This window comes from Nomascus leucogenys, chromosome 1a (genome assembly GCF_006542625.1).
Source record: "Nomascus leucogenys isolate Asia chromosome 1a, Asia_NLE_v1, whole genome shotgun sequence".
NCBI lineage: Eukaryota > Metazoa > Chordata > Mammalia > Primates > Hylobatidae > Nomascus > Nomascus leucogenys.
The window spans coordinates 41,183,911-41,205,566 of record NC_044381.1 but is presented as its reverse complement, the minus strand read 5'-3'; the positions used below and the strand labels follow the sequence as shown (position 1 = coordinate 41,205,566).

The following is a 21,656-nucleotide window of genomic DNA, read 5'->3' as shown; positions in this document are numbered from 1 at the left end:
TGGAGAGGCTGAGGCGGGAGAATGGCGTGAACCCAGGAGGCGGAGCTTGCAGTGAGCCGAGATTGTGCAGCTGCACTCCAGCCTGGGTGACAGAGCGAGACTCCGTCTCAAAAAAAAAAAAAAAAATTAGCCAGGCATGGTGGTGCACATCTCTATTCCCAGGTACTTGGGAGGCTGAGGTGGGAGAATTGCTTGAGCCCAGGAGGTCAAGGCTGCAGTGAGTTATGATTGTGCCACTCACAGCGCTCCAGCTTGGCTGACAGGGCAAGACCCTGTCTCAAAAATAATTTAAAAAACAATAATAAAATAACCTTAAAAAAAGATACTTTATCTAGTCTTTTTTTTCTTAACCTGAATTCAGAGAATTTCAAGGTAAGAAGGGATTTTTGGTGGCATTAAGCAAATGATTACATATTTTGATTTAGCAAATATTTTTGGAGCACCCATTAATTCAGAGCCCTCCCTACAGGGGACAGGGACCCATTCCAGTCCCCCAGCAACCACTGCAATGAGACATGGAACAGGCGTGAGCTACCGCGCCCGGCCATGGTCTCTGTGGTCTCATCCTGATGGAGGAGGATGGAATCTGTGGCTGCGGTTCTATGAAGAAGTGACCCCATTTTCATTAGTTCTGGGCACACGTTGTTCTCTTTACATCTCTAATCTCAGGGCGCACCTGCTCAGGGGCTCAGACTCTGCAGGGTGGCTAAGGCCATCCTCCCTCTTCTCATGAGATCCCTTTCCATCCTAAGGGGACATGGCTGCTGTGGGGGGCAGTGCCCAGTAGTGCCTGTGGGGAATGGCTTGTCTTCAAGGAGGATGGATGGGGCGACATGGGGAGGAGGCCTGACGGGCTGGGTGTCTGGGGGCAGGTTTGGTCAGCAGAGTTCCAAGCACAGAAGACGAGCGGTCCTAGCTGTGTCTGAGCAGGATGGGAGGCCCGCTGTCCCTGATGGACCAGCTCGTGCAGCAGCCACGGTGACCTGAGCCTCTGCACCCCTCTCCCTGCAGTACTGTGGGGCCGCAGGCTCACCTCTGTTACCTCCTTGGGGAAACACTTCTAAGTCAGAAAACATGAGGCTGGAGCTAAAATGACCAGCCTGGGTTTGCTTTGTTCTTTGTTCTTGCCCCTTCAGGTGCAGGATATCGTCAAGCCAAACACAGCACATACATTCATCATAATGGGAAGAAAAAGGTCCCTGGAGTTGCAGACACGGTACGGAACGGGCTGTTTCTAGTGAACGTCTTTGACCTCATGTCTTCTTTTTCTAAACTGGATGACCTTGCAATATGTTTTTATTTATACATGGCTTAAAATTTAACAGTACTGTTACCGAAACACCAGGGTTCTGTCTAGGTCCTGCGCTTGCTGCACAGAAAGCCAATCACTGAGATGATTATTGCCAAGGAAGAAGCTTTAATTGGCTGAGGAGATGGGAAGTCAGTCTCAAATCCATCTCCCTTACCAACTAAAACTAGGGGCATTATACAGCAGGGAATAAATGTAACAATGTATAAGAAACAGGAACTAGGGAGGGGCAAGGAAGCAATCATGATGAATAAAGGGTCTGGGCATCTCATTGCCTGGATGTGGTGACCTGGTGAGTTTCAGTCCCTTGATGGTTTTTTTGAGAGGGCTGAAGGTGTTTTCTGAGGAAGGAACTCAGATAAAACAAATGTTAACTTTCAATCTCTAAGACCAGAAGCGTCAATTTGTATGTTTATCAGATAAACTATCTATGGGACTCAGGGCGGTTTCAGTACCTCGGGAAGTTGATGAAAATTAAGCCTCTGCCCACCGCCTGTTCAGCAGGCCCAGCACATTCTTAGTCCTCTCTTGAGTATCCTTCTAGGATTTTCTTTTTTTTGAGACAGTTTCGCTCTTGTTGCCCAGGCTGGAGTGCAGTGGCACAATCTCGGCTCACTGCAACCTCCACCTCCCAGGTTCAAGTGATTCTCCTGCCTCAGCCTCCTGGGTAGTTGGGATCACAGGCACCAACCACCATGCCAGGCTAATTTTTTGTTTGAGTGAAAATCCAACGGGGTTTCACCATGTTGGCCAGGCTGGTCTCGAACTCTTGACCTCAGGTGATCCACACCCCCTTGGCCTCCCAAAGTGCTGGGATTACAGGTGTGAGCCACCGCGCCCGGCCCCTTCTAGGATTTTCTATGCACATGCACATATATCTACATTTTAAATCACAGATGGCTGTTTACTGTATAACCTGTCCTGCATCTTGCTTTTTCACTTAATTTGTCAAGAACCATCCCATATCTGCACACCATTCCTAAAGCAACATAATCTTCCATTATGTTCATTAGCCAGTTCCCACTGACGAGGACCTGGGCTCCTCCCGAACCTGGCCATCACAAATGCTGCTGCAAGCAGTGTCCTTGTTTTTAGGTGTTTCTGCATATGTGTAATTGTAGCCGTCAGATAGATTGCTGACATAGAATTGCTGGTCACAGGGTAGTGCATCTGTTTGAAATTTTGGTGGCTGTTATCACACTACGCTTTAAGGTGATGTCAGGCTGTGCTCTAACTAGCCATACGTGGGAGTTCTGTTCTCCCACACCCCACGAACAGTGGGGTCTTTGTAATGACCCATTATGGTCCAAAGAGGCATTGAATTACAGCCACTGCAGAGGGCTCCACATGGCTCACCTGGCCCCACCAGGCCACGAGTGTTTTGAGGCCCTTGGGGCCAATCTTCCAATCCTTGAGCTGCATTGACAAGCCAGTGTGTGGCTCGGGTGTGCTGCAGGGCTGAGAGAGGGCTGGTCATTTAGAGTCAGTATCCAAGACTGGATTAATACAAGACTGTTTTGGTTTTATAGGACAGAGGAAGAGAAGAAAGAATGGATTCAGGTGAAGCTTCTCAAGTTGTAAAGTAACCAAATGCTTGAGTGATTGAGTGATTGAGCAGTAAGGCCATTCATGTTGGGGCAGAGGGTGGGGGCCCTGGCCTCCAGGACTGCTGGCCCTGTGCTGCACCCTGCAGGGATGCGGTGACCACACTGTGCCTTCATGAGCACCTTCAGATGCCACAAGCCTTTCAACCTATTCATTTCTTTGAGGGCCCCCAAATAAACATGAACGGGCCTGGTGGAGTCACAGGCCAGGTTCCCCGCTCAGGGTGGATCTCCTCAATCTGGACAGCTCCGTGGGGAGACCACATCATTGGTAGGGGGGAAGGGAGATGGCCAGTGGCCTGGGCATCGTTCTGGGAATGCCAAGGCCTGTCCTCAGGACAAAGGCAGGCACGTCCCTCCTGTGGGTAGCATCCTCCCATGCCCCTTGATAGTCCTCCTTGTTGTGTTGCTGTGTCCAGATCATCCAGGCCACCATCGAGAAGCACAAACAGAACAGCGAGACCTTCAAGGCTTTCGGTGGCGCCTTCAGCCAGGATGAGGACCCCAGCCTCTCTCCAGACGTGCCTGTGAGTCAGTGGCCTGGGGCGCAGAGGGACCTCCAGGGGATGGGCTGCCTGTGGAGAGCAGAAGGCACTGGCATCTGGGTGGGCAGCTTGACCTCCAGGCTTCCCTCCTGCTACACTAGGGACCAGGACAGCGGGCACTCCCTTGTGTTAAAAGAAAAACTTAAGACAAATTAAATTTAACAATTTAATTGAGCAAACAACTATTTGTGGATGGGATAGCACCCGCCCCCTACAACCCCTGAGACCACAATAGGTCCAGAGAGCCTCATGAGCTGCTGTGTGGTCAGAGAGGATTTATGGACAGAAAAAGGAAAGTGAGGCACAGAAACAGCTGGGTTGGTTACAGCTCCGCGTTTGCCGTATTTGAACGTGGTTTGAACAGTCGGCCACCTTCCCATGGCAGCTTTAGGCTGAACTTAATTTCACCCCTACCCACCCTCCACTAAGTGCCACTGCAGCCTGCTGGGCCCCAGGCCTGTGGTCAGCGCCCAGGTGGGCGGGAAAGCAGGATGTGGGCGTGGAGGAAGTGCTCCTGCGTGACCTGTTTGGTTGTCTGGTGCCTTCTGCACAGCATCCTACACACCAAGGCATGTTACATCATCCCTATAGAAACTGAGTCTGAGGAGCTCTGTGACGTCCCCAGGCCATGGGTGGTGGAACTGGCATCACAGGGCTGTGGTGCACTGCCCGCATACCACTCTATCTGGCCCAGCACAGCCCATGACTGCAGACACCTTTCTGTGATTGTATTTCCCCCCGAGTGCCCCCGTGTCCTGGGAGATGGTGGCTCAGAGCCCCTTGAGGGAAGCAGTAGGAGCGTCTCACTCCCCATCCTCATGTGGAGCTGCCCCAAGGGCCCAGGGGGATTTCATTTGGAGACTTAGGCTGGGAAAGAGGCAGAGCTACAGGGTCCTTGCCTCAAAGCCTGGCCAGGGAGTCAGGGCTGCAGCCTCAGGGCCAAGTCTCAGCCATTTCTCCCCCCGGGGCTTCCCTGGAGTCAGGGAGAGAGGATTGGGTGAGGAGGCCGATCTCTGCCCGCTGCGAGGAAGGCCCTGGAGCCACTGGCCCTGGACAAGGCATAGGGGTTGGAACTGTAGCAAGGACATATCCGGGGAGGCACCCAGGAGAGACGGTGCCCTGAACCCTATGCCAGGCCCTCAGCTCCAGCCTTCACGGGGGCACCAGGCATGACTCAGAGTGAGGGTGCCCAACTCTCGCCTCCTGGTCCAGACCCCGAAGGCCTGAATCCCAACTCCAGGCTGGTTCTGCCCACCCTACCACCTCTAGGGGTCTGCCTGGCACAGCCCACCTCCCCCATATCCACTTCATATTTGTATCAAGTCCACTAGGTTTTTTCTGCTTTCTGCATTTACTTTGCAAGGATTTTGCACCATCCAGAAAGAAAGAGTCCTGGGACTGCCTTGAGTGGAGGTGACCTGGGAATGTGAGACATTGAGCCTGGCTGTCCTTAAATCTGGCCAAGCCCTTTCTGTCCAGAGGCTGAGCCCAGAGCCTCACTGTGCTGAGAAAGTCAGGGGGCTGCAGAGACTCTCCACAAGGAACCCTGGAGAATGAGAGAGAACCCAAAGGGACCCTCCTCACTCACTGGGTGACTTGGTATAAATTAGAGCCCCTGAACAGGGTGGGCCAGAGGGAGGCGTCACCCACCAGCCACCCACCTCACTGGAAGATGCTCCTTCTAGGAGAGGCCTCCAGCTCAGGCCAGGCCCAGGGAGGGAGCAGCTTCCCCAGAGGCACAGCAAATCCTAGGCCTGAGAATTCCTGCTCCTGAGCCTGCCCTCAATGCACAGAGGTGCTGGGGGCTTCAGGAACTGCCCCCTCGCTGCACAGGGGCTGCGTGGCCCTGGAATCTCCTCTCACTCAGCCTCTGTGTCCCTTCCAGATCACAAGCACCAGCCCTGTGGAGCCTGTGGTGACCACTGAAGGTGGTTCGGGTGCAGCAGGGGTAAGTGCCCCATGCTCAGTGGTCAGCAGGGGTGAAAGGCGGAGCAGGGGGTCAGACCAGGATGACCTATAGGGAAGATGGAGAGGGAGGGTCAGACCAGGGCCTCCTGGAGGCTGAGGGCTGAGGGGCCAGCGTGCCCTGCTCACTGTGACTGGGGGCCTGGGTGTGCGGAGGTGAAGCTATGTCTGAGTCCAGGCACTGATGACTTGTGTGGTCACTGCAGGGGACTCTGTAAGGCAGGCACGCAGAGGCCTGTCAGTGTGGGGGTGTCCATTACCTGCTTGGAGGTGGTCACACAGCTGGGCACACATGTGAGAATCCGCTGAGCTCCAAGTGAACATTTATGCTCTTAACGTGTGTGAATTGTCCCATAAAGCATGTATTAACAGTGCAAGGTCCTTAGGAGGCTCAGTAATGCAGAGGACTGCTTAGTCCTTCACCCCAAGCCGCGGCCAGGGAGGCCTGAGCCTCCCTGCCTCTCCCCGTCTGTGTTCTCGTGTGCCTTATGGCAGCCAGCCCACAAGGGTGCTGCTCCAGCCAGGCAGACTGTGTCCACGCGCCCGCCTGCCAGGGGATGTGCTGTCGGAACTGGGATAAGGCCTGCCTCCCTCCATTTAATCTGGGAAGTTAAAGAGGATGAGGGCCGAGAGCATCTGTACCTGGAGCCATCATCATTGGCGCCCAGGCCTGGCACTCCCCAGCGCTGACAGCAACATCACCGTGGAGCATCCCGATGGGGCTGCTGCACCCAGATGCAGGAGGGTGATTCTCCAGGCGCCTCGCCTCACCCCATGCTGTGCAGGCTCAGGAATGACGTGGCCCCAGGTGGCTGCCCTAGCCCCATCCAAGACAGGGGTCTGTCCAGGTGGGCTGGCCGCTGGCTGCCCCCTCCCATGACCTGAGCTTTACCAGGCTCCACCCATCATGATCTGGGCTGGCCGGGCGTTGGGAAACCATGAAGAAACTCAGGAGGCCTCGGGAAGGATGTAGTGTTTCAGGGGCACGACAGAGTGTGGAGGCGTGGGCGGACTTGCAAATACATCCCAACGGGCAAGAGGAGAGACCCCAGATTCACAAAGCACAGCCACCTGGCCTCTGCAGAGCAGACAGGCACCCTACAGGGACATCTTATTAACACTGAAATGAGGAAGTCTGACACAGGGTGGGCAGCCTGGGGGAAAGTGGTCCCCTGGCCTCCTAGGAGAGAATCTTCTCTCACTTGTCTCTTCTTCTTGTGTCTGGCCTCACCGGGCTTCCTGGCCACCCTCCCCTGAGATGCCCCGGATTCCCCTTGCCCTGCCAGGCCCCAGGGCCTTGACACCTGCTGTTTGCTCTGTCCAAGTCTATGAAGACCTGTAGCCTGCCCCGGGGGCCCCTGATAAAAATGTCTTAATGACAGGAACCCGCCCATCAGCAACTTTTTTTTTTTTTTTGAGATGGAGTCTCTCTCTGTTTCCCAGGCTGGAGTGCAGTGGCACAATCTCAGCTCACTGCAACCTCCACTTCCCAGGTTCAAGTGATCCTCCTGCCTCAGCCTCCCAAGTAGCTGGGACTACAGGCACGTGCAACCACGCCCAGCTAATTTTTTGTATTTTTAGTAGAGACGGGGTTTCACCATGTTGGCCAGGATGGTCTCAATCTCTTGACCTTGTGATCCACCCGCCTCAGCTGGGATTACAGGCGTGAGCCACCATGCCCAGCCTATGATGGGAATCCACCCATCAGCAACTTTTTGTATTGCCAAACAGTAAGTGTGAGGCTGGCTGTGCCCCAGACTCACAGAGCTCTCTAGTCCCTTTTCTGGAGCATTTAGGAAAGTTATGAAAAGCAATGTGTACTCATAGTGTGAGTGCAGCCACAGAAGCGTGAGCTGCCCACAGTGGACACACAATCACAGGGTCACAGTGGAGACGTGACAGCCCACACCCATGCGTATGAGGCACTGCCTAATCAGCCCCAATGCTGGCATCCCACAGCCAGGGCAGACATCCCTGACAGTTTCCATGGTGACGCCCTGGCACAGAGCACTGCCTCCCACACACACAGCTCACATAAGGAATGAACTGGGCTGGCCTCTGCCCGATGATCCTCCATGTCCAGCCCTGGGCCCTGGGCCAGGCTTATGGAGACATCCGTGGTCACAGTCCTGCCGCAGAGGCATCAAGGCTCAGTGAGAACCACCTGTCCTTTGTGAATGCGTCTGTCCTGGGTGTGAGCCCACAGGACATGGAGAGGCACCTTCAGTGTCTTGGGGAGACAAGGAAGCAGAAGTGGGTGGAGGCCACGTGCTGAGGGAGGCCCTGGGTGGGCAGGACCTGGGTGGGTTGTAGGAACAGCAGGAGCCCAGGCCTGGCTGAGGGGATCCACACAGGGCGTCTGAGTGTGGGACAGGGTCCTGGGGAGTCTAACCCTGGGTTGGTGCCCGGACAGGAGAATGTTCTAGCTGGAAGAACTTGCAAGGCCATGGTTTAAAATGTTTTAACTTGTGGGAAGACACAGCTTGGAGATGGCCTTGGAGCAGGGCTTTGAGCAAATGCCACCTCTTGAGCCTCACTTGGCTCTGGGCAGAGAGATCAGAGAAGCTGTCAGGCACTGCTGGCCACACAGGCAATGCCCATATTGGCCACCTGCCTCCGTCACAGGCGAGAAGGTAACTGGGGCTCAGGGCCTCAGTCAGTGTCCGGGCATCTGCTGGAGCAGGCTGTGGCCAGCAGACCTGCTGTGCCTCGATGGGTGCGCCCAGCTGGGTGGACAGCGCTGCCTGCCCCACTCCTTTACTTCCCCTGGCCCAGGGCTCAGCTGCCTCAGGTTCTGCAGCAGCCCAGGGAGCCAGGTACTCAGGGTCACAATTCCAGTTCCGGTCTCTTGTCTCTGTCCCTTACCCACACCAAGCCAGAGCTGGGCCCACGACAGACCACCAAACAACAACAGACCTCAGCTCCAGCCCAGGGCCTCCCTACACCCAGTGGATGTGGCCTGACCTGGCCCTGTGTTCCTCACTGGTGTCTTCATGTGAGCAAAAACAGCAGAGTTGAGACTAGGTTGGGAGCTGGGACAGCTCAGTGTCTGTGTCAAGCTGCACAGGGTGAATGTGGTGTGATGGAGGTGAGCTCAGTGTGCGTTTTACGAAGCACTCAAAAGCAAGTTCATTCTCTCATCAACAACAGTGATTTTTGCTATACTATACCAAACTTCAGCTTACTTCCTGAGCCCAGTTTCTTCAGTGGTATAGTCCCTGTAAGCCCCTTTCCTAAGAGAAGCTACACCCAAGCCAGGAAGTTTTGCAAGGGGCCTTGCAGAATTCAAAGCCTTCCCTGATGGGCAAGCATCGAGTTGCTCTTAACAGAAACACAAAATGTCAGAATCCAAAAGGTCTCTCAGGGCCTCAGACCAACCATGGGTGACACACGAACCCCTCCAAGGTGCCAGCGAGGCATCTAAGGGCACCCTTGACAGGCCAGTGCCAGAGCCTCTTCTCAGGCACTGCCCCTCCTGGGACGAGGCCACGCCCTGTGTCCACCCTCGGGGCTCCAGGGCAGGGCTGGAGCAGAGGCATCAGGCCTCAGCCTGGCCACCCTCCTGTTGGAATAGCCCCAGGCAGTGCCTGCGCCCCACAGCCTGTGTCCCCCGCTGGGTCATTTCCAGCATCTGATGAAACTGACTCAGTTTCATCAGGGCCACTTACTGGGCTCCAATTCTGTGTAACTCAGCTGTGCCCCCCGTTCCTGGATGTGCAGCTCAATTTGCTCAAGAAAAAATGCTGGAGGGGGCAGCCCCGTTGGCCCTTGGTGGAGACCACTTTCTGGGTCAACGCTGGTGTGTTTTGGGCGCTTTCGGGGTGAAGTCACTCGGTCAGATACTGAGGAAGCCACAGTTCTCCATCTTCCTGGAGAGACTTGGGCCCAGCTTTTCTGATATCCCGACATCCACAACGAAAACCTGAGCTCCCTTCTTTGGGTCAACCTGCGTGGTAACTTCATCCACAAAGGGGCGTGTGCATGGCCGAGAGACCATCCCTGGCTAGTCAGGTGGGCCTCTTGCCTCTCAGCTACTGGGTCATACCTACAAATTCAGCCACACCTTGATGATGGGAGCTGGAGGGTTGGCCTCGGTGGGCTGTGGGCCTCAGCTCCATGGGAGCTGGTGCAGGGCCAGGACCCACCCCGAGTGCTCAGCTCAGCTCCATAGCTGGGAAGATTTGCCAGATAAAGGAAGCCAGTGGGACTCCTGGCACTGCCTCAGCCCTGAGCCACACTCGCTGCTTCCAGAATTGTCCTCTGTCCCTTCACTGGGACCCGGTCCCTGCTGGTCCTCAGAGGCCAAGCTCTTGCTGTTCACCCAGCCCCGCAGGTACCTGTCCTCCCACATGGCTGTTCTTCGCTCCTTCTGCCCCTGCTGCCCCCTGCCCCATGAGCACGCCCTGTGCTGTTCTCAGCTGCCATGCAGTGCTGCCCCTGGGTGCCGTGGCAGGGGTCCCCCTTCCGGGGTCCTCGAGAGCAGGCAGTTCTAGGCTGAGGTGCACACTGGGGCCGCCCTTCCACTAATCACTCCCACTTCCCAGCCTCTCTGGGTGCCCACCTGGAGAACAGGTTTTTGCCGCCAGGTCAGTGATGTCCATTCCCCGCCTAGTGTGCTTGGAGCCCCCACTGTGAGTGTGAGAGAAACTGCAGAGGGAGTCCAGGCCGCCTCACCCGTGTCTTTGGAGCAAGGCCCATTCAGCAGAGGTGCCGGGGGCTGTGGCACAGCAAGTGAGCATCCCTGTCACCCTCAAAGGAGCCAGCCCTGCCCTTGGGCTTCTGTGCCAAGCAGGCTGGGCACTGGGGGGACCTGCAGGTGGGCCAATGAAGGGGGACCACAGACCAGGCCACACAGCTGGAAGTGCCTGGCCAGAATTTACACAGAGGCACTGGTGTCAGTTTGTTGGGGCTGCCAGAACAAAATACTACCTGGAGGCTGAAGTCTGAGATCAAGGTGTGGGCAGGGTTAGTTTCTCCTGAGACCTCTCCTTGGCTTGGAGATGCCAGTTTCCTCCCTGTTTCCACACACGGTCTTCCCTCTGTGTCTCTGTGTCCTCATCTCTTCTTATAAAGACACCAGTGAGATTGAATCAGGGCCCAACCTAAGACCTCATTTTAACTTAATGTCCCTTTAAAGGCCCTGTCTCCAAATATAGTCACATTCAGAGATACTGGGAATTATATTTTCAACATATGAACTTGGGGGGACACAGTTCAGCCCACCACAGCCTCCAGTGCTTATGCCCAATCTGAGCCACCCACCCCTTTCTTGCTTCTTCAACCCCAACCAGTTCAGTTCATCTTTTTCTTTCTTTTTTTTATTTTTTGAGTTGGGATCTTGCTGTGTCCTCCAGGCTGGAGTGCAGTGGTGTGATCACAACTCACTATAGCCTCGACCTCCCGGGCTCAAGCGATCCTCCTACCTAAGCCCCCTAAATATCTGGGACTACAGGCACGTGCCCCCACATCAGCTAATTTTTTGAATTTTTATTGAGACGGGGGTCTCACTATGTTGCCCAGATTGGTCTCGAACTTCTGGCCTCAAGCAACCCTCCCGCCTCAGCCTCCCAAAGTGCTGGAATTACATGCGCGAGCCACTGCGCCTGGCCCTCTTTCTCCTTAAACCTGAAGAGTTTATGTTAAACTTTTTTTAAGTGTACGTTGTTTAGCATTTTCCTATGGCAATTTTGGACCCACACAAGTGGGGATAACCCCGGTGAGCGTCCCTCCCCAGGTCCAGAAACCTCAGCCTGGTGCTGTTCTTATGGCCCCTCGGCCCCCAGCCCCGACACACACACACACACACACACACTTCTGTTTTCTGTAATATTTTAAAGCATATCCCAGACCTGTTTTTATTCTGCTCAGCTACACTAATGGTAAGCTTATTTTAGGCAGTTTTCTTTTAAACAGAAAAAAAGAAAGAAAAAGAAAACACCTGCAGGCTTCAGTTTCCCTGACTGGAGAGGTTGAGATAAACATTTCTAGTGGCAGCTCCAGCTCTGACATTCTGGGGAACTCGATACATATCTTTGCCTTTTCCTAAAGTCTTCTTAACGGTGTTTTCTGCACCCATAACAAAGTGTCTCAAGGGAGGCGCCTCCTCCCCAGAGAGGAAATGCTGGGTGTGGACCAAGCTTCAAAAGCCTAGGAAGTCATTTCATCAAATGATGGGGCCTTTCCAGGGGTTGCAGGCTATTATAACAGGAAAGGGTAATTAGCAACTTGCCAGACGTAGTCGGGGTTTTATGTACTGTGATGAGGCTTAGGGCCCAGGGACCAGTCACCCATCCCATTTACAGGTGAGGAAACTGAGGCTCAGAAAGGAAAGGTGAGTCATCCAGGGTCTCATAGCTGACAGGAGGCAGGAGCCTGGGGTCTCTCCACCTTTCACTGTTCATAATCAGACAGGGAAATCAAGGCTGGACTGGGCAGCCCCAGGCTACATCTGCTCCAGCCTCCACACCACCCTCCTCTGTAGGCAGTTCAGGCACAGGAGACAGAGGAGGGTACAGCCCCTGACCCTGGCCTCAGCTCTTCATGGCTTCCTCACATGTCCTCCCAGATTTTTTTTTTTTTTTTTTTTTGAGACACAGTCTCACTCTATCGCCCAGGCTGGAGTGCAATGGCGCAATCTCGGCTCACTGCATCACTGCAACCAACCTCTGCCTCCTGGGTTGAAGCGATTCTCCTGCCTCAGCCTCCCGAGTAGCTAGGATTACAGACACCCGCTACCACTACCACGCCCAGCTATTTTTTGTATTTTTTTTTTTTTTTTAGTAGAGATGGGGTTTCACCATGTTGGCCAGGCTGGTCTCAAACTCCTGACCTCAAGTGATCTACCTGCCTCAGCCTCCCAAAGTGCTGGGATTACAGGCATGAGCCACTGCGTCCAGCCTCCCCCTAAAATGTTGCCATGCTTGTCTGCACACTCAGGCATGTGGGTGCACACCTATATTCATCCATGTGGCGTGCCTGGAGGGTGTGGCCCCCTGGTGCCCAGCATAGAGCAGGCACATGGCCACATGGCTCGGGTTGCAGGCAGGGATGCCCCCGTCCCCAGGGCTGCAGGCCATAGCTGTGCTGCCCACTGCCTGCCCTAGCAATCAATGTGTTCCTTCAGCTGTGGCTCCTTTCAGTAGTTTCTCAGATGCACCAGATGAAGTCATTGGCCAAGTTGTTCCAAACTGAAGATCTTGATCCACTTACAATCTTTACTTGGGGCAATGGGCACAGGCAGCTGCTGGGGGGTGAGGGAGGGAAGAGAGACATGGCTGACTTGGCTCTTCACTTCATTCCCTTCTGCATGTTCCACTTTTTGCCTTGAGCCTGCGTGGCTTTTACAGTCACGAGAGCTGCCACTCCACTGCCGTGTGGGGTAGGGTGCACACGTGACTCGGAAGCTGATGGCATCTATTTGCCTCCTTGTAGCTCGAGCCCAGAAAACTATCCTCTAAGACCAGACGTGACAAGGAGAAGCAGAGCTGTAAGAGCTGTGGTGAGACCTTCAATTCCATCACCAAGAGGAGGCATCACTGCAAGCTATGCGGGGCGGTGAGTCCCGGGAGAGTGGGACAGGGACAGGAGGCCACCCCGCTCTGACAGAGCAGCTGAGTCCTCACCAGCACCACACCAGCCATGCACACCAGCCCTGCACAGAAGGGCTTCCTGATCCTGGCTCATGGATATAGATGCCCTTGGGTGCAAAACTGTCCTGTCCGAAGTAGGATCGAATCACTTTTCTCTGGTCAGCTCTGGTGCTCAACAAACACTCCTTGTGGTTGAAAAAGTGCTGGATTTGGAACCACAGAACCCCTAGCTGGCTGACCTTGAGAACAAGGAGATGATAGTCCTCATTCCTTGCAAGGTGTATTGGAGACAGGTGAAGGGTGTGGCTGTGCTGGAAGGTCCTACTGCTGGCCTTTGCCCCAGCGCTCCAGTGGTGCTGAAGGCCTGGTGGGCCCATGTGATGAGGCAATGCCTCCGGCTGGTGCCCCAGCTGCACACTATCTCCATTCCCCTCACTCCAAAGCCCTTTCTCCTGAGAATGGAGAAAATTCAATGCTTAATAGTGAATGTAAAAGTATCCCTGAGGAAGGAACTGATCATTTAAGTATCTTTAGGTTAAGAGATTAAAGTTGAATCTATGTTAGCAACTGGATCTCAGCACAGAATGCTTTGGAGGTGTTTTTCCAAAGGGTGCCAGCAACCTGTGCCTGAAGCGGTTGATGTTACTTGTCATAACTTTGCCACATGACCAGGGGCAGCAGGGGGAGGGGAATAAGTAGATGAGTCCTTGGAAGGATGGATGATGGATGGATGGGTGGGTAGAAGGATGGATGAATGGATGAGTGGATGGAGAGGTGAGTGAATGGATAGGTAGATGGATGCACGGATGGATGGATGGATGGATGGATGGATGGATGGATGGATGGATGGGGGGATGGATGGATGGATGGATGGATGGGGAGATGGATGGATGGATGGATAGGTGGGTAGTTAGATAAATGGCATATGGAAGTATGAATGGAAGTGGATATATAGGAAGTATAAATGGATGACTGGAGAATTGATGGATGGATGGATGGATGGATGAATAGACGAATAGTTGGATGGCATACAGAAGTATGGATGGATGGGTGGATGAAGGATAGATAGTGGAGGATGGATAGATGAATGGTTGGATGGATGAATGGATGAGTGGATAATGAATTGGTGGACAGGTGGATGGGTAGATGATGGATGGATGAATGGATGGTAGAGGATGGATGGGCAGGCAAGTGGGAAATGTGATCTGTACCTCTTAAAGAACTCTCAGTTTGGGGTGCAGTTTTTGCTCCAGAATTGGGGGATTTAACTCAAACCTGGTTTCCCCATCAGACCTGAGGGGAATCTGTTGCTTTAAGAGCCATCCTCAGAATACGTGCCCAGTTCCCTGCTCAACTCCAGGCTTCAGGCTTTGTGACTACTCAGGATCAGAAGCTGCGGCCTCCATTAATCTTCCTTGGAGTGAGCGTCCTCATGGCCAACCTGGACTTCCCCACACAGCAGAGGTGGCTCGGTGCCCTCAGTGACATCACTCCATCTCCACGTCAGTCTGCTAGGGCTTAGCTTGGCTTTCATTGCCTTGGTTTGCCCCGTATTCCTGCTTCCTCACACAAGAAGTGATAGAGAAAAGAGAAATTCCAAAAATAAAATCCCCATAAAAGTAGGACTCCAGAAGAGGGGTCCTTCCATCCACTTAAAAAGAGCAATCTGCCCTCTGCTGTGGCTCCTGAGACCTGCAATATGAGCTCAGTGAGTGCTGTTGTCCCTTAGCAGCCTGTGCCCGCAGGTTTAGGTTGAAACTAGAATTTCCTAAGGTTTGAACAAGGACCCCAAGTCATCTGCAACATTCAGTACACAGGGCAGGATGGAACAGGAGACGCAGATGCAGAAGTGGGTGTGGGTGGCCCTCAGACAGCAGGAGCCTCTGTGTGCTGGGAAAAGGATCCAGCAGGCCGGGCACGGTGGCTCACGCTTGTAATCCCAGCACTTTGGGAGGCCGAGGCGGGCGGATCACAAGGTCAGGAGATCGAGACCATGGTGAAACCCCGTTTCTACTAAAAATACAAAAAAAAATTAGCCAGGCGTGGTGGCGGGCGCCTGTAGTCCCAGCTACTCGGAGAGGCTGAGGCAGGAGAATGGTGTGAACCTGGGAGGCGGAGCTTGCAGTGAGCTGGGATTGCGCCACTGCACTCCAGCCTGGGCGACAGAGCGAGACTGTCTCAAAAAAAAAAAAAAAAAGGATCCAGCAGAGGGAGGGAGACTGAGGCAGACAGAGACAGGACCACCGATGGGACGCAGCTGGAGGGGCCAGAGGAGGGGGCACAAAGGGGCCTGCTGGGAGTGTTCAGAGTAGGAAAGGCTCTGGAAAAGCCACTGAGGAGCACTCCTTGGCTAAATTCCCATGTTCCACCCATGCATCTGAATCACATTCCACTGTACAGACAGACCATGACGATTTCATCCATTCATCTGCCGATGGACACGGGTTGCTTCCAGCTTTTGGCTATCATGAATAACACTGCTATGGACATGAATATACAAACATCCCTTCAGATCCTCCTTTCAGTTCTTGTGGGCACATACCCCAAGTGGAACTGTTGCATCATATGGTAACTCTGTGTTTAACATTTTGAGGAACCACCCTACTGCTTCCCACAGAGGCTGCACCAGTTTACTTCCCAACAACAGTGCAAGGATTCCAATTTCTCCACATCTGTGCCAACACTATTTTCTTTTTGTCGCTGTTGTCATTGTTTGTCTGGAAAATAGCCATGCTGAGGGGTGAGAGGTGGTTTCTGGTTATGAATTTGATTTGCATTTCCCTGATGGCCAGTGATGGGGCGTCTTCCCGTGTGCTTGGTGGCTCTTCCCACTCTTCCACCCATGCACACAAGACTCCTGGACTCTGGTCCCTCCAGGACAGGAGGGTGGGTACCAGACACCCAGCAGGGCCAGCCTTGCTCTCTGCCCTCAGACAGGGCTCCCCTCAAGGAGAAGCTCTTACCCCTCCCCACACTGTGTTAAGTCTCCTCCCGCCCACTCTACCTCCCGCCCACTCCACCTCCAGCCCACTCCACCTCTCCTCTGGCCTCTTCCTGGATAATCCTCTGTCCCAGGGTGCTGGGGTCACAGGTGCCCTCTGTTTGGCAGGTCATCTGTGGGAAGTGCTCCGAGTTCAAGGCCGAGAACAGCCGGCAGAGCCGTGTCTGCAGAGAGTGTTTCCTGACACAGCCAGTGGCGCCCGAGAGCCCCAGCCCTGAGGCTCCAGCTGAGCCCAGGCAGAGCACAGAGGTGGGTGCTCCCAGCTCCTGCTCCCAGCTCCTGCTCCCCTCCTGGTGGCGCAGCAGAGCCTCTAGACACCTGCTCCTGTGCCCTAGCAGCTCCAGCTGCCTCTGCTTTCGGAGTGTCCCTGGGACCAGGACAGATGTGGGTGTGTCTCAGTGGAACCCCAGGCTGGGAACACACTCAGAAGATCCCGTGTGTGCACGCTGGCTTCTCGGGACCAGCCAGGGCCAAGGCTTGGGAACCATTTGCATCCAGGAGTTAGAAGGGAACAAGTATCACTCCTGGTCACCTGGTTGGAGGGCATACATTGAAGCTGCCCTCAAGTCCAGGCCTTGAGGCCCACCTGAGGGGAGATACTGCCCTTCTCTCTGCCTGCCTCACCTCCAGCTGTCAGAGGGTGAGCAGGGCCCTGGAAGCAGGCGCCCCCTCCTCCTCCTCCCCGTATCCTTCTCCTCCTCCTCCCCGTATCCTTCTCCTCCTCCTCCCCGTCCCCTTCTCCTCCTCCTCCCCCTCCTTCCTCTCCCTCCACCTCCCTGTCTTTCTCCTTCTCCTCTCCCTCCTCCTCCTGCTCCCTCTCCTCCCTGTACACTTTTTCTACCCTTCCCTCTCCTTCTCCTCCTTTCTCTCCCTCCTCCTCCCCCTCCCCTTCTCCTCCTCCCCATCTTCTTTTCCCCGGCACTCCTCCTTCTCTTCCTCTTTTCCTCCTCCACTCCTCTTTCTGAGAGTAGCTGCTGCTTTCCCTGCCTTCCTTCCTCAAGAATAGTCTATTCTGGGGGGTTTCAGGAAAGCTGAAAAAGAAAACGTGAGTTTCCAGAAAAGCTCATCGCCTTTTTTCTCCACTCGACACAGCCTGTGGTTTGCAGCACCAGCTGCACATTGGGGTCTCCTGGGAAGCTTCTAGTGTTGATCTGCCTCCTAGAGGCTCAGTGAGGTGATCGGGGGGTGTGTTTTCAGGGTCCCAGCTGCTCTGACTTAACAGCTGTGGTTGGAGCCCTGACCTAGGTCCTTGGTCTAAGAAGTCAAGGATGTAAGTCTATTAGGATTGAGCGTTGAATGGTCTTGATGGTGAAGAAGGACCTTGCACTGCCCACTGAGCTCCCTCAGGCCTGCAATTTAAATACCAAAGTGTGTTCTGAGAGCCCCAGGTCCTTGGGGCATGGGCCTCCAGGGCCCTGTAAGGTGGACTCTGGCCTCAAAGGGGGGCCCAGGTCTGAGGGGTCCAGCTCTGGCAGGGGGTGTCTAAGCCATGTCCAAATGGTGGACAGTAGCTCCAACAGTGACATGACAGAGGGAGGGCCTGTGTGTGTGGCATGTGTGTGTGCTGTATGTGCATGTATATGGTGTGTGTAGAACTGACACGCTTGAAGTCCCTGTCCCGTGACCCACCCTCAGGTACTTGCTGTTGGGTTTTCCTGTGATTTTGATGTGTCCTGACCCAGCATATGGACGCCCTCCCCTTGGAGGGCCCAGCCTGCAAACCCCTTCTGATACCACACACGTCTATGTCCTGCAGGCTTCTAGTGACCCTTGCAAGCTGGGTGAGGCTGGTCCCAGTCTCTGTGTAGGCCTTGGCCATGTCTCCACAGCCAGCTCTTCCCAAGCAGTGGCCCTGGCCCTACTCCAGCCTCCTCAGAACAGGGCGTGACCACTGCAGGCAAGACTGCCCCTAACCTGTGTCTTTGTGTCCCCAGAAGACACCCACTGCAGACCCCCAGCCCAGCCTGCTCTGCAGCCCCTTGCGGCTGTCAGACAGCGGTGAGACCTGGAGCGAGGTGTGGGCCGCCATCCCCATGTCAGATCCCCAGGTGCTGCACCTGCAGGGAGGTAGCCAGGTACGTGTCCCCACCCCACCTAGCCCTCAGGCCAGCAGCCCAGAGCCTCAGGCCTGAGGCACCCACAGCAGGCCTGTGCCACCAGCTGGGGCCCACCTGCTTGAGCAGTGTTACCCGGGGCCTCAGTTTCCCCAGCAGTGCAGGATTCCTTCTGCTCGCCAGTCACAGGAGACAGAACCTACTGGCACCTGGGTGGACCCCAGAGCCAGCCAGGGTGCAAGGAGGGGTGGGCCAAGGGGGCACAAAGGGTGGCCAGGAGCCACAGAACCTGTCAGGTAAGACTCAGGAACCAACACAGCCCTGGCCTGGCCCCTTGGAGCCCCAGTTGCTACTCTGTCACAGGGGCTGGCCTGTCCTGCCTCGCCTCCCCAGGGGCCAGACAGCCCAAAGAAGGCCATGGAGTCTGGGGGTCTGGTGAGGTGGGCAGGGCATCCCCTTCCCTATATCTCCCTCAGGGAGAACCAGTGGGTCCCCCCACCAACTGTCCTCCTGTTGACAAAAGGCAGTGCAGGCACAGCCACCAGACCCCTCGGGCTCAGCACCTGCCTTGCGTTGCAAGGGTCTGGGAGTGGCTTCCTGGGAGAGGCCCGCGTCACTGAGGTGAGCCCGAGGCTGGGAAGCTGAGGCCCCGCTGACCATCTGCTCCTCTGCTGCAGGATGGCCGGCTGCCGCGCACCATCCCTCTCCCCAGCTGCAAACTGAGTGTGCCGGACCCTGAGGAGAGGCTGGACTCGGGGCATGTGTGGAAGCTGCAGTGGGCCAAGCAATCCTGGTACCTGAGCGCCTCCTCCGCAGAGCTGCAGCAGCGGTGGCTGGAAACCCTAAGCACCGCTGCCCGTGGGGACACAGCCCAGGACAGCCTGGGGGCCCTGCAGCCTCAGGTCCCTATGGGCACAGCTGCTCCGTGAGCTGAGTCTCCCACTGCCCTGCACACCACCACATTGGACCTGTGCTGTCCTGGGAGGTGGCATTGGAGGCCACATGAAGAGCGCCCTGGACTGCTGAGGGTGAGCCGACAGCCCAGGGCTTAGGACACTTGGCTTTGGAGGGAAGGAAACTGAGGCCCGGAGAGGGGCAGCCACTGGCCAAGGGTCACCCAGCAAGTCTTGGCTAAGAGCCTGGCCTCCAGCACCAGCAGTGTGGCCCAGAGCAGGGGCCGACTGCCAAAGTAACCATCATCCATATGGGCCGTGTGGTGATGCTGGCCCGGAAGGCAGAAGGAGGCAGCATGGGCGCTGCCAGGGACAGCCACATCCTGCTGGTCTGCAGTGTGGTCCACCCCACCTCTGCCCAGCCTGTCTACACCATGTGAGCTGAATCGTGACTCGCTTCCCACCTCCTTTCTCTGTCCTCTCCTGAGGTTCTGCCTGCAGCCCCCAGGAGGTGGGCCTGCCCTATCCTAGTTGGACTCATGGTTCCTAAATAACTGCGCTCGGAAGCTCTGCTAGGACTTACCCCAGCCACTGAGTGGCAGGCGCATGAGATTTGTGGCTGTTCCTGATGCTAGCGGCACACAGTGCTTATCTGCATAAATAAACACTGGCCACCAGCAGTGGGCACAGCCTCGGTGCTCTCTCCCCAGCCCCTCAGCGGGGTCCTGCTGCAAGGTGGGCCGGCTGATAAAGGGTTGAGGGACAAGGGTGATGGAATCACACCGGCCACACACACCACCTGGAAAGCAGTTCTGCATCTGTTATCCTGCCAGGGGGTGGGCAGGTGGCAGATGAAGATGGCCAGGCTCAGAGATGGGGAGGGAGGGGTGCAGGGCACTCAAGATGGTGCCAGTGGGGACCTTGCAAAGGCCACTGTGGTGGGGGTACTGTTTGCGCCAGAGCCCTGAGGGCCTCTGGGAGACAGTGGGGGAATTTAGGGACCAGTGATGGGGGGTGCTCACTGGTCAGGACCCCCGCCCCTCTAATATCCATATAGCACCATGTGGAGACACCTTGGAAGACATGCAGGGCACCTACCTAGGGGGCTGAGAGGACAGGAGGAAGAGCCAGAAATGGGAGACTGGTCACAGGTGATGGGGGGGACAGGTGAGATGTGAACACAGGTGAGGCAGGGACAGATGAGATGGGGCACAGGTGAGTGGGGGGCAGCTGAGATGGGGGCACAGGTGAGGGCACAGGTGAACTCCCGCGAGCTCTAGCTGGGCCGTGCTTGGGATGCTGCTGCAGCCACTGCACACGGAGCCCCTGCTGGTTACCTGGGCCTCTGCCACAGCTTCCCACGCTGTGCTGGATATTCTGGTCCCACTTCACACTGAGGAAACTGAGGCTCAGGGATGCTAAACAACCTGCATGCTTCCACACTGGACAGTGCCCACCAGGGGGAGGCGGAATCAGACCTTACAGCTGCACAGAGGCGCCTCGACCAGCTCCAGCTGCTGCCCAAGGAAGCAGCAAAGCCCCTCACCCAGCTTGGGCTGAGGCAGGGACAGCGGGTGGAGGAGGCCTCGAGGGGACCCCAGCCTGTTGGCCCTGCCTTCTCCCCTGCAGAGCTGAGCTCTGACCCACACTCATCCCCTACAGAGCAGTGCCGGAGCCGCTCCCTCGCACACATCTACTGAGCATCCGCTGCAGCCCTAATGAGACCCTTCTTTGAAGGGTCAGGACTCAGTCCTCTGCCTGCTCCAGTAGTTCCATTTCTGCCATCTCACCACAACCCCAGGAAATCCCCACTTGACAGCTGAGGAAACTGAGTCATAGGACACCCCCAGAGCCCCACAGCTCCGGAACCGAGCAGGCACCTGGAATTGGCCTGCCGGACATGGTGAATCCAGCAGGGCAGGGGTCTGCTGGGGCCAAAGACCATGCTGTGGGGTCACCATGGCGAGTCCCTTAGCCTCAAGCCCTCTCTCTTGCACCCACCAGCCTGGTTAGTCTGCTGGGAGGCAGAGACAAGGTCCGTCACCGCAGGCCTGGGGTAAGGCATGCCCCCAGACTGCCGCCTGCTGCGAGGCCAGTCCTGATGGGAGCTTGTTTGCTGTCATACTGGTGGCTATAGTCTGTCGTTCCCACTTTTTCCAAAAGAGGAAGCTGAGGCTCAGACAGGAGCAGTGAGAGGCCTCCAGCATGCAGAGCCTGCGTGCTGCGCCCTTACAGAGCCAGCCTTCCTAGGGTCTGTCCCCAGAGACCCCTCCTGCAGGACACCCCAGCAAGGATGCTGCTGGGGAGCTGGCTGCCTGGGCCTGGCCTCTCGCCACACACTGCCCCACCCCCTGCTCCAGCCCTCCCACCCCACAGTCCAGGGCCTGGGCACGCTCCACTGCTCATCCATGGAGTGGCAGAGCCTGGACACACGCTGGTCGCATGCTGGCTTTTGGCCTCTTTTCCATCCTCCCTCCCCTTTCTCCCCAAGGCCACCCCTCTCCAGAGGCATAGGAGACCACCCCCTGGATGGGGGGAAGGGATGCCTGTGGCTGAGTGGGAGGTGGCTCCTGGGGTCTCAGGCCTGAAGAACGTCGAATGGGGCAGCACAGAGTCTGGGGAGTCCATCAGCACAGGAGTCAGGGAGGGACTAGGCTGGGGGCCCTTCCGAGGCTCCCCCGCACCCTAGCCTGCAG

At 55.8% G+C, this 21,656-nt stretch overlaps 1 protein-coding gene across 9 annotated transcripts in view; it reads left to right on the top strand.

Annotated features, from left to right (window-relative positions):
• FGD3 (FYVE, RhoGEF and PH domain containing 3) overlaps positions 1-19,643 on the top strand; it is a 120,686-nt gene extending 101,043 nt beyond the window's left edge. For 8 of the 9 annotated variants that reach the window (XM_030803054.1, XM_030803090.1, XM_030803136.1 and 5 more), the window contains 8 exons: positions 1,137-1,216; positions 2,839-2,869; positions 3,333-3,440; positions 5,344-5,406; positions 12,855-12,977; positions 16,122-16,262; positions 17,948-18,088; positions 18,745-19,643. In XM_030803054.1, coding sequence (XP_030658914.1) covers positions 1,137-1,216; positions 2,839-2,869; positions 3,333-3,440; positions 5,344-5,406; positions 12,855-12,977; positions 16,122-16,262; positions 17,948-18,088; positions 18,745-18,996 — 939 coding nt within the window. In that variant the 3' untranslated portion in view covers positions 18,997-19,643. The remainder of the gene's footprint in view (positions 1-1,136; positions 1,217-2,838; positions 2,870-3,332; positions 3,441-5,343; positions 5,407-12,854; positions 12,978-16,121; positions 16,263-17,947; positions 18,089-18,744) is intronic. The other variant, XM_030803373.1, reaches the window with a different exon arrangement.
• The last annotated feature ends 2,013 nt before the right edge of the window (positions 19,644-21,656 follow it).